The sequence below is a fragment of the Erinaceus europaeus genome, chromosome 17, assembly GCF_950295315.1.
Source record: "Erinaceus europaeus chromosome 17, mEriEur2.1, whole genome shotgun sequence".
Classification (NCBI taxonomy): Eukaryota; Metazoa; Chordata; class Mammalia; order Eulipotyphla; family Erinaceidae; genus Erinaceus; species Erinaceus europaeus.
Genome location: NC_080178.1, coordinates 16,166,436 through 16,177,595, shown reverse-complemented (window position 1 = coordinate 16,177,595; position 11,160 = coordinate 16,166,436). Strand labels below are relative to the sequence as shown.

Sequence of the window (11,160 nt, the reverse complement as noted above, 5' to 3'; positions counted from 1 at the left end):
AATAAAAATTTTAAAAAACTTTTAATTAACAAATCTTTAATTAATAAAGGATCGGGCAGTGGCGCACCAGGTTGAACACACACGTTAACAAGCACAAGGAACTGGGTTCAAGTCCCCAGCCCCTTGCCTGCAGGGGGGCAGCTATACAAGTGGTGAAGCAGAGCTGCAGGTGTCTCTCATTCTCCTTACCTCCCCTTCCCCTTTCAAGTTCTCTGTCCTATCAAATATAAATAGTCCTAAATAAGTAAATGGACTAGGGAGACAGCATAATGATTATACGAAGAGACTCTCATGCCTGAGGCTTCAAAGTCCCAGGTTCAATCCCCCACACAACCATAAACCAGAGCTGAGTAGTGCTGGTAAAAAATAAATTAAAAAATAAGAATAAATAAAAGTGGTGGTCCGGGAGGTGGCGCAGTGGATAAAGCATTGGATTCTCAAGCCCGAGGTCCTGAGTTCAATCCCCGGCAGCATGTGTACCAGAATGGTGGCTGATTCTTTCTCTCCTCCTATCTTCCTCATGAATAAATAAATTCTTTTTTAAAAAAGAATAAAAGTGGGCAGGGGGATAACACAGAGGTTATGCAAAAAGCTTCCATGCCTGAGACTTAAAATCCCAGGTCTAATCCCCAGCACCACCATAAGCCAAAGCTGGACAGTGCTCTGGAAAAAAAAGATGGGGAGAAAGTAAAACAGAAATAAAAGCTTGCTTAGATGATAAGTGCCTACCAGCCACACCCCTGGCTGTCGGCTTGGGCAGGCCTGCCCCATTCACCCACACTCATCCACTTCCTACACACTCATGGGGAGGACCCAGCCCGCCACAATCTACATGCCTCCCAACACTGGGGAGACCCAGGAGGCAAGCCACTAAGCCCAGTTCTCCCGAAAGGTCCAGCAGAAGGGCAAGCACCCAGCAAGGCTTCTTAGACTCATGGGAAAATCACAGCCTTTGAGCTATGACCTCTGAAAGCACAGAACCTTCCATCCTGGCCCAGTCCCTGGGTTGGCTTCTTAGGAGGCTCCGTCCCACCTACCACCTGCTTCCAGGCAGATGTAGCCAGCAGAAGGGGAGAGGGGCAATTTTGGTATATAACCTCTAGCCCCCCATATGCCCCATGGTGGTGGGTACCCGAGTCTTCCCACAGAAGAAAAACCTGCGGCCTTCAGCGGGGGGTGAGTGTTTGAAGGCTGAGCACTGTCCAGCTCCAGGGTAGAGGCTGCAGGCAGCCCCAGGCTGGCGCCACAAAGGCAGCGGCCCTCCATGGCCTAGGGGCCCAGGTTCAGCCGCATTTGTTGTCACAGGGACTCGAGACAAGAAGCAGGCAAGAAGCAGGCATTGGGCAGTGACGGGGGCTTGCTAAGCTGGGGAGGTGTTATGGAAGCAGTGATGAAGGCCCGGGCTGGGGGCGCACAGAGGCCACATGCTTGCACACTGCCACCTTTATTAGGAAAAGGGGGCCCAGAGGACTGAGGGATTGGGGTACCCCCTTATCCACAGCAGCAGAGCGTGCCACCCCACCCCTCCCTGCACCCCACTCTTGGAGTGCCTGTCAGCCCCAACTGTAGAAGTAGATCTTCTGCCAGGTGGGCAAGTAATCCATGAGTGGCCCTGCAAGGACAGAGAGGGACTAGATCAGGGCCAAGGGCTCCACTATGGCCCCAACATGGCCAGCCGGCCAGCCAGCCAGAAGCGCAGCTGTATCTCCCCGATGCCCCAGGGGGCAGTGTCAGCAGCTGTTTCTGTCCCCCATTTTCCAAAAAGGGGCTTGCGTGTTTCTGGAATGCTGGCTGCCCCAGTCTGCAGCATTCTGCTGGGGGGGGAGACCAGTCCTACCCTCCAGGTAGTTCACCCAAAGACCACCCAGGAATCCTCCCGAGATAACCCCCTCCCTTCCATGCCACACTCCGGTTCATTCTTAGGAGCGGTCAACCACCCACCCCAACTCTGGGGACCCCCGCCTCTTAAAACTGTCAACAATTCAAGGAGACAATTGAGGCGGCAGGTGGGGAGAAGAGGTCCCACGTGCAATCTGATCTCGGTGCAACCCCCCCTCCCCTGCCCCCCCCCCCATGCTTACTCGTGACCAGGCCAATGCCTGGGACGTGGTCTGCCAGCAGCTTGAGCAGGAAGAGGATTTTGGCCCTGCAAGGAGAGGGGCAGGAGCAGGCTGAGTGGCAAGAGTGCTGAAGCCTCCCCTTGCTTCCTGACTTAAAGGAGGCATGTTCCAGTGGACCCAGAGGGACTATGAAGTAAGGACAGAACACACTCATGCTTGAGGCTCCAAAGACTTTCATGGATAAAACTCTTGAGGTCTTAGGTTCAATCCCCCATACCATCACAAGCCATAGCTGAGCAGTGCTCTGATCTCTCTGTATCTTAGCCTGTGTAACATCCTCTCTGTCTCTCTGACACACACACACACACACACACACACACACACACACACACGAGAGATCTGGGCCTGCCTTCCCCCATGCCCCCAATCAGGCTGGTCTGGAGCCCTTACCAAAGAAGCCTCCCTCCTTCCCCCTCATCCTGCACTCCCTCCAGCTAAGACAAGTGCTCACAGAGGCGACCATAGGTGAAGACAGGCCCGCCTTGCCTCCCAGGGTCCCCAGTCTGGCACGAGCCTCACAAGTCAATGCTGAGAGGAGCTGGGCTGAAGAAGGGGGGAGGGCTACGGCCCCACCTTTTAAGAGAGGGTAAGGTGGTGATGATGGAGAAATGATAAGATGTGACATTTATAAGTGTGGACTCAGGACCAGATACCACCACATGCATTAAGTCATTTAGTCCTGATGACAACACTGTGACAGAGAAGGGAACGGAGCACAGGAAGGTTCACTGACTTGCCATAAGGCTGGGAAGAAGCTGGCCGCAGAGGCTCTGCCATCTGACAGTAAGAAAGGGGATCAGCACTGAGCTTGCTTGGCACTCTGTCCCCCAGGCAAACAAGTATTCTAACAGGTTTCTAGAACTTTCTCAGTCTGGGTCACCAGTCTGAGGGTGCTAAGCGCTTAAGGCTGGCGGGAAAGCCAGACTCAGCCTGGGAGCCAGCTCCGGAGCTGGTGTCAGTGGGGCGAGGGTGCTCCCTGAGAAGTGTGAGGGATTTGCACCAGAAGCCGTGTGCTCTGGGCAGCTGTCTGCAATGCTTTCTCTGGAGCATGGAGCAAGACTTGGCTTTAGAACCTCACGGGCCTGCCAGCTCAGCTGGGAACAGGACCTGCCCGCCAGTACTCTCATGGAGCTGATGGCCACGGCCTTGGTTTCTTCCAGCCCAGTGGAACAGAGGGGTGACAGGGTTCACTCTTTAAGCCCTGAGCTTATTCAGACCCGGGCTGAGGGAGTCCTGGGTGCCTCCAGTCTGTCTCAGTCTGACGTTGTCCAGGGAACACTGGCAGTTGTTGGGCAGACTGGCCCCGAGCTACCCATTCGCTACAGGCTTCTCTGCTCTGGCAGAGGATGGCAGCTGTGGGCCTCATAGGTGGCAGGGCAGGCGAGGTCAGGCATGAACACAGGGATGAGGTCTGGCTCTGCCCTCGCCCTCACTGGGTGTCTCTGTGTAAGCTACTCAACGTCTCTGAACCTTTAGTGCCTCCTCTGAGAAGTGAGAACAGTCCCAACTATCTGTTAGGAAGGTGTGTGACAAGCCTGTGCCGGGCCCCTGGCCTCCGGCCAATCGCTTCAGCTTGTGTGAGGGAGGTGACCGTTGGAGGGCAGGGCTGGACCAGCAGCTGGTAAGTGAGGGGACTGATAAATGCCTGCACTCCAGGACAGCACACAGCAGGTGTTCAGTGAGCCCCGGAGGGGGGAAGAGGGCTGCCCTTCTTCCTGCCTGAGGGTGGGCCTGGGCCCTGGCAGGGCCATGGTGGGGGCCGGTCCTTACTCGGAGAAGCGGTCATAGAACGGGGAGCGCAGCAGGTAGTAGAGCAGCAGGATGGTGCGCCGGCGCAGCTCCAGCCGCTCCCTGCGGGTCAGGCGCTTCCTGTCGCTCAGGAGGCTCAGGCTAGAGGGTTGCGGGACAGAGTCAGGACCACCAGCTGGGCGTCTGGGAGCCCTGCCTACCCAGGAGGAGCCAGGCCTTTGGGCTTGTGCCCAGTGGAGGAGCGAGCCGCGGGCTCACCTGGTCACGTCCACGAGCCCAGACAGGAGCCAGGGTGTCCAGGAGCGTTGACCACAGAGGCTCAGGCTGAGCACTGACGGCCAAGGCGTCAAGGATGTCTCCAGCACGCGGCCCTCCCACGCCCTCCCCGCAATGCGGCCCGGGGCCCAGGCTGAGGATACGGTGCAGCAGGGGCCGGGTGATATGCAGGGACTCCGCGATGGTCTCCTGCAGCCCCAGGGGGGTGGGGGTGACGCTCAGCTCCTCCTGGTGCTGCTGCTTTCGTCCCTCCTGCTGTTGGGGGGCTCCCCAGTGCCTTGAGTGCAGGGAAGGAGCTAGAACAAAAGGGGTGCAGGTGAGCAGCCCATGTCGGCAGGCAGTGCTGAGGGCACTGAGGTGCTGGGTCCTGTTCTGCTGCCCCACACTCACTGTTCTGCAGGGTTCGCACCACACGGTTTGATCGCTTCCCCACGTATGACTGCTCCTGGCTGCCGGAGCTGTGGTCATGATCTGGGAAGGACAGACACGCCACACTGTAAGAGGGACAGGCTTCCAACAGTCTGCAGAGGATGTGTATGGAGTGCAGATCTGTGGGTAAGGGGAGGATGGGCGGGCTTGGACAGACGCTGCAGCCAGGTGCTCTGGGCACCCTGGGCAAGGCCTGCAGTCCTGGCCAGGGGCAGGGTCAGCAACACTAGTGGCAGACGAGACAGCTGAGAACCTAAGCGTCTTGGTGACTTGAGCAAGGCAGGGAAGGCCAGCTCCAAAGTGACCACATCATCTCCGTCCTCTGCCTTCCAGATGACCAGGAGCACAAGCAAACCACCAGCCCAGTCAAGGCCAGCACACTGGCCCAGAGGCCAAGGGGCTCAGAGCCTTAAAGGGACAGAGCAAAGCCTTGCTGGTGCTCTGAGCCACGAAGCTGTCCTCTCTCCCTGTAGCCTACAAAACACAATGAGGTCTCTGCCATCAGAAGACCTGAGTTTAAGTTCTGTTCTGCCCCTCACCTTTCTCTTTCTGTCTATAAACTATAGGGAGTAGGAGTTCACAAGGAGAGGTGTGCTCCAAAAATAGACACCAGTGCGTCCAAGTCCATCAGCTCCAGGGCCCCAGATCAGGATTATGGCTGACCTACCGTAGAGCTGGGGCAGCAGCTTACCTGTGGGTTGCACCTGGGTCTCCCTGTCCAGCGGGATGATGGGGGGTGAGGTTTGGAGGCCAGCCTTGAACCAGATCAGCAGAAACATCCGCAGGACAGCCCTGGGTTTGGGACACAGCAGGTTGGGACATGGCCTAACTCCCAACAGATGAGGGGAGCTGGCCAGCCAGTCGGGAAACAGGATGCTCGAAACAGCTAGCCTCGGCTGTTTCCTCCCACGACATGCCCCCCACAGCCCGGACATACTTGGCCAGTTGGATGAGAGCTATGACAAGCCAGCGGCCCACTTCGCCCCACACCTTGGCTGCCCCCATCTCCATGAACACCTCCACACACTCCAGCACGCTCAGCCATGTCAGCAGCTTCTGCTGGGACAGGGACTGCAAGAAGCCCAGGCCAGGCACTCAGGGGCTGCGGTCCTTCTCCAGGTCCAGGTCCTCCTCCCCAGGGGGTTGGTTCCTCTCCTTTCCCAGACTGAGTGCTCTGCCCTAAGCGAGTGGGTGGTTGGGGACTGGTGTACTCTAAAGCTGTCTCAGTCTGAGATGAGGCTCAACATTTCACGTGTTTCCTCATGAAGTGGCAGCTGGGTGCTGGCGAATCTCATGCTGCAAGAGCTCACGTGACAGGTGTAACACTCGTGGGCTGCTTGCTGTGTCCCTCCCCATGGCCCTGTGCCTCCTGCCCTCAGGGCCCGGCCGTCTCTCACCATGGGCAGTTTTCTCCGCAGCTCTCTTCGTAGGATGCCATCATTGAGCAACACCAGCAGATTGGAGGCGGAGTACACTGCAGAGGAGAGTGTGGCCTTGAGAGTCTGGCTCTGCAGCCTCCACCCCCTCACCTTTCCCCCCAGAACTGAGGAGATGGCCTGTGTCACTATGATGGCCTACAGAAACTATGTGGAAACCAGCCTGCCTCCCCACCCACCTCCTCAGATCCACACCCTGCAAAGTGCTCTGCAGTGGGCTGATGGGACAGGAGAGTTCGATCTCAGTGATAACCAGCTATTGTTCTGCTGGGCTCCGCAGGTCCTCCTGCTGCTCCAAGCTGCCCAAGGCTGCCCGTCCTGCTCCAAACTGATACAGACAGACACGTGGCCCCACCTCCTGGCCTCTGTTCTCTCTGCAGCCTGGCCCTGGAAATCTGCCCCTCTCAGGATCCAACTTTTATTCTCGAAGGACTGTCACCTCTGGATTCAGTTGGCACACACTACGGAGGCTGTTACAATGTGGGAAAAATGGAATCTGGGCGATCTGGATCTGAATCCGGTTCCAGGAGTCACCTGTGGCCCACGGTTCCCAGGCCTCACTGAACTGATTCCTTAACTAGACGCGGACAACTGTACCCACCTTATTGTACTGAAGGGAGAATTAACTGGACAAAGGCAGGAAAAACCTCTGGTCCAGTGCCTAGTTCCCATACCGTAACAACATGGGGTCCCCAAGACAGAGGTGATGGACATTTGTCCGAATCACGCTTGGCACAGGATGAACTAAGGAAGCCCAACACTGAGCCTTTCCTGGGATCAGGCCACCCCGACCCACCCTGTCCAGAGCCCGGCTCACCCAGTTCTGACAGCTCGTGTGAATCTGCGAAGCGACCTGGGGAGAAGCACAGGAGGCGGCATGAGCATTGTCTCACGCTTTGGCTTCAGCCCTCCCGGACGTCCCCTCCCTGCATCCTACGGGAACCTAGAAGGGTCTTGTCAAACACAGCAGTCACGACCCTGACTCTGCAGGGCAGGGGGCTAGCGAGGTCAGAGGTCAGAGCCCCGGAGGAATGAGTCAAAGGTCAGGGCAGCACCTGCCAGCAGGTAGCTGAGGCCTCGCACTGCCGTCTCCAGCTGGGCCGTGGCGGCCGGGTGGCGAGTCACGTACTCCTGGTAGCGGAGGCCCAGGATCCGCAGCTTCTCCATCCTGCCCCCAAGACCGACGGACTCACGGACCGACAGCGCGACTGACTGCGGCCCCTGCTTCCTGCGCCCTCCTTCCTGCTTCCGGCTTTAGGCCCACCTCCCGGTTGCTAAACTTCCGCAGGCCAGGTGGCTGTCGAGGCGCTGAGCCGCCGAGGCAGCCTTCACCCCATCTTTGCAACCACCTCCCACCAGAGGAGCGCTTAGCAACTGCAGCCTCCGCCCCGCCCTCCCGGCGCCCTGCGGGTCATTGGTCGACACGCTCGCCGCCCCCGACCCTCCCAGCGGCGTCCCAGCTCCGCTCTTCCGCTTTCCGGGTGGGCCGCCTTCGCGCCTGCGCAGTGGCAGCTCCAGGCCGGTTCAGTCGGCAGCCTGAGTAGTCAATTCTGGAGCTAGGGAGCAGGAGCCCCGAGCCGTTCCAATAGAACGCCGAGAGGCTCGAACCGGAGGACCAGCTTTTAAAGGGCTGGGGCGCGGCGCGCGGAAAGGAGCCTCCATCCCAGTCGAGGAGGCGCCGGGAGTCGGAGTGGCGCCGACCTGTGTCAGCAGGCGCACGTGAAGCCTGCTGCCTCGTCTGTCCTCCCCCACTGAGGCTGTAATGGAGAAACTGAGGCAGTGGCGCGTTCAGTCTCCCTAGCAAGGCTCGTTCCGCGGGCAGTGGATCCCGCCCCCTTCCCAAGAGCGCGCACCTGGACTCCCACCTCCGCGGAGACAACCCTGGCCCGGGCTTCTGCTCTTGGCTCAGGGTGACCTTGGTCGGGTCACCTTTCCCATCTCTGAGCCTCGGTTTCCCCATCTGTAAAATGGTCTGAAAGCAGACCTTGGTCCTGGAGCTGAGAAGCAATCTCAAACTGCTCGTCGGCCCTCGGGTGCACCTCCCGATCCCCAGCTGCCCCCTCAAGGGTGGATGGAGGCGACTGCCTTCCCAGACCCGGCAGCCTCACTGGCAGGGGTGGTGGCTGGAGAGCAGCGGCTGGAGGTGGAGGGAGGGATGGAGGCTCAGGGAGGCGGCCGCTGATTGGCCGAGGGGCGGGGCTGGGTATGGGTAGGGCTGCGCCCTGGGGATCCACCCCTAGTTTATGGTGACGATTAGGACTGTCCTGTTCCCAGTTCACCATCACCAACTCTTTTTTACTCTCTCTCTCTCTTATTATCTTTATTTATTGGATAGAGACAGCCAGAAATTGAGAGGAGGGGGAGATAGAAAAGGGGGGCTGGGGGCTCGAACCCAGGTCCTTACGCATTGTAACATGTGCTCTCAACCAGATGCACCACCATCCAGCCCCCCTCCCAACTCTTCTCTAAAAAGAAAAGAACATCCAGTCAGAATTTGAATCCTGCCTTAGTCTGACCACGGGTGTTTCAAATGACATGCCTCATCTGGTGGCCATGCCGCTCTCCCAGGCTTAGTTTTCTTTTGTGTGAGGAAGCAGATTCTGAGTACCTTCCTTAGCCCTTCCTGTTCAGGAAGGCAGACCTAGGGCTTTGTCCAGGCACCCAGGGAGAGGCAAACACCCTGGAAGACAGAGAAGATGGTGGTCATAGCATTCTCACCACGTCCATCCCAGTACCGGGCTCACTCATCCTAGGCACTTGCCAAGTTGGCATGAACCCCTTTTCACAGATGGGGTACAGGAGGCACAAGGAGGAGTAAAGGCTGGTTGCAGGTCACACAATATGGCACTGGCCAAATGGGTCACAAAGCAGGTCCCCCATGGCAGAGCCACAGCTGAGAAAGAACAATGACACTGGATTATTGATCAGGACCTCACAGGGTTAGGACCAGGGCTCAGGGAAGTCAGTGAGGGGCGCTTTCTGTTTAACTCCTGCACCCTACCACTGAACTTGTTCCCCCAAACTTTGGCAGGGGTCACTTTTCCAGCTCCCTCCCCTGCAGCTGTGGAGAGTGAAAAGTGTGAGGCTTCTTTGCCCTCCCCCAAAAAGAAACCTGGTGGACCCGTGTTTCTGGGGAGCAGGGAGACCATGTGCATGCGCTGTGGCCTTTCTGATGTACAGACAGAATGTGAGGCAGGCTGGGTCTAGGGCCCATTTCTTCTCCTGCCAGCACTGGGGCATGGGGGCCGGTGGCTGGTGGCTGAGGGGAAGCGTGCCCAGCCAGCCTGGCGGTAGCAGGGCTGTCTGAATTTCCTCTTCAGATCTCGGGCTTGATTAGGTCCCAGAGACAAAGAGTGGCCGTGTGCAGGAGGAGGTACCCAGGGCAGTCCCACCCTGTTGCATTCATGCCTGCCTTGGTTACCTGGCTGGGCTGAATCCTCCCTTCTTCAATTGGCTCTGAGCTACAGGAGAAAAAGAATAGATGAGTCCAACAAGTTCAGATGACGATATTGAGGCTAAAAGAAGGGACTTGACTGGTCCAGGGTCACATGGCAAAGTCCCAGGCAGAGAGACAAGTTCAGTGACTGACCACAGGACTTATATGGCTGAGGCACCATGTCCAATACCTAGCACTGCTGTATGCCAGGGTAAAGCAGTACTCTGATCTCTCCAGTCTCACTTTTATAAATAAGTAAATAAATAAATCCTGGACCAGGAAAATAGGTCTCTGGGTTAGCTTTGTTATATGCACCAGTCAGGTTCAATGCCAGCCAGCCTCCAGTGTGTTGGAAGAAGAAGCTTCAGTGCTGTGGTGTCTTTCCCCCTGTCTCTGTTTCTTCTCTATTTGAAAAAAAAAAAAAATGACCTGGAATAGTGAAGCTCTGGCATCAACAGAATAGCAGTAAAAATAACAACAATAACAGCAATATATTTAAAGGACTTCTTTTTAGTGTTTTATTTGTTTTAATAAAGATATAGAAGATGTCTGGGAGGTGGCGCAGTGATAAAGCTTTGGACTCTCAAGCATGAGGTCCTGAGTTCAATTCCCGGCAGCACATGTGCCAGAGTGATGTCTGGTTCTCTCTCTCCTCTTATCTTTCTCATAAATAAATAAAATCTTAAAAAAAAAAAAGATACAGAAGAAAGATCAGAGCACTGTTCAGCTCTGGCTTATGGTGGTGCTGGGAATTGAACATGGGACTTTTCGGGCCTCAGGCATGAGCATAGTTTTGCAGAACCATTGTGTTGTTCCCACACCACAATAATACATCTTTTTTACTTTCTTATTTATTTATTTAAAGATTTTGTTTATTAATGAGAAAGATAGGAAAGAACCAGATATCACCCTGGTACATGTGCTGCTGGGGGTTGAACTCAGGACCTCATGCTTGAGATTTCAGTGCTTTGTCCACTGAGCCATCTCCCAGACCACCTTTTTTATTAATGAGAAAAATAGAGGGTGAAAGAACCAAACATCACTCTGGTACATGTGCTGCCAGGGAGATGGAACTTGGGACCTCATGCTTGAAAGTCCAATGCTTTATCCACTGCTTCAACTCCTGGACCACCAATAATACATCTTTATATTCATTTATTAATGAGAGAAAGAACAAGATCATCACTCTGACATATGAGATGCCTGGGATCAACCTCAAGACCTCTTACTGAAGGTCCAATGCTTTATCCACTGTGCCACCTCCCTGGTGACAATAATAATGCATTTTGAAAATCTCTTAAAAAGTTTCATCTACTTATTTTAATGAGAGAGATACACAGAGAAAGGTTCGGAGAGAAAAATACAGAGAGAGACAGACAAGAGCACTGCTCACCTATGGCTTATAGTGGTACTGGGAATTGAACCTGGGACTTCAGAGCCTCAGGTGTGAAAGTTTTTTGCATAATCTTCATGCTATCTCCCCATCTCTAAAATAAATCTAGAGGAAAAAAAAAATTAACAGCCCTGGGAAGAGCTGAGCTAACCTCCAGTCTCAGGCCTAGAAGAGTAGTACTCTCTCACACACCCAACACCTGTTCCCCCTCCACACTCCAGGAGAGCCTCTGGGGTGCCCATCAGGAGGACCTCAGTAGCCTGAGTGGCTGAGCTGCGTGAGGGGTGTGCCAGCCCACTAGTCAGTGACCCGAGTTAGACC

General features: G+C 55.6%; 1 protein-coding gene across 2 annotated transcripts; it reads right to left on the bottom strand.

Moving 5' to 3' along the window:
- On the bottom strand, nucleotides 1-7,393 carry PEX16 (peroxisomal biogenesis factor 16). 2 transcript variants are annotated; one of them, XR_009545610.1, is made up of 11 exons: nucleotides 7,066-7,393; nucleotides 6,828-6,863; nucleotides 5,972-6,048; nucleotides 5,512-5,645; nucleotides 5,266-5,366; nucleotides 4,536-4,616; nucleotides 4,289-4,441; nucleotides 4,128-4,204; nucleotides 3,891-4,010; nucleotides 2,082-2,146; nucleotides 1-1,612 (listed from the first exon to the last, which is right to left on the bottom strand). XR_009545610.1 is itself a non-coding variant. In XM_007519092.3 (11 exons), the coding sequence occupies exons 1-11, from the start codon at nucleotides 7,175-7,177 to the stop codon at nucleotides 1,554-1,556; spliced, it is 1,011 nt and encodes a 336-aa protein (XP_007519154.1). In that variant the 5' UTR covers nucleotides 7,178-7,392; the 3' UTR covers nucleotides 1-1,553. The 2 variants fall into 2 exon arrangements, 1 of the variants encoding a protein (XP_007519154.1); XM_007519092.3 differs by having other exon boundaries at nucleotides 4,128-4,200; nucleotides 7,066-7,392.
- Between the last annotated feature and the right edge of the window lie 3,767 nt (nucleotides 7,394-11,160).

Bases quoted from the DNA above. Each gene is read 5' to 3' on its own strand.
- PEX16 (XM_007519092.3), bottom strand. From the start codon at position 7,177: ATGGAGAAGCTGCGGATCCTGGGCCTCCGCTACCAGGAGTACGTGACT. The intron at 4,442-4,535 runs GTGAGTGTGGGG...CTTTTGTTCTAG, and splicing joins GGTGCGAACCCTGCAGAACA to CTCCTTCCCTGCACTCAAGG. The intron at 1,613-2,081 runs GTAAGCATGGGG...CTGTCCTTGCAG, and splicing joins AGGCATTGGCCTGGTCACGA to GGCCACTCATGGATTACTTG.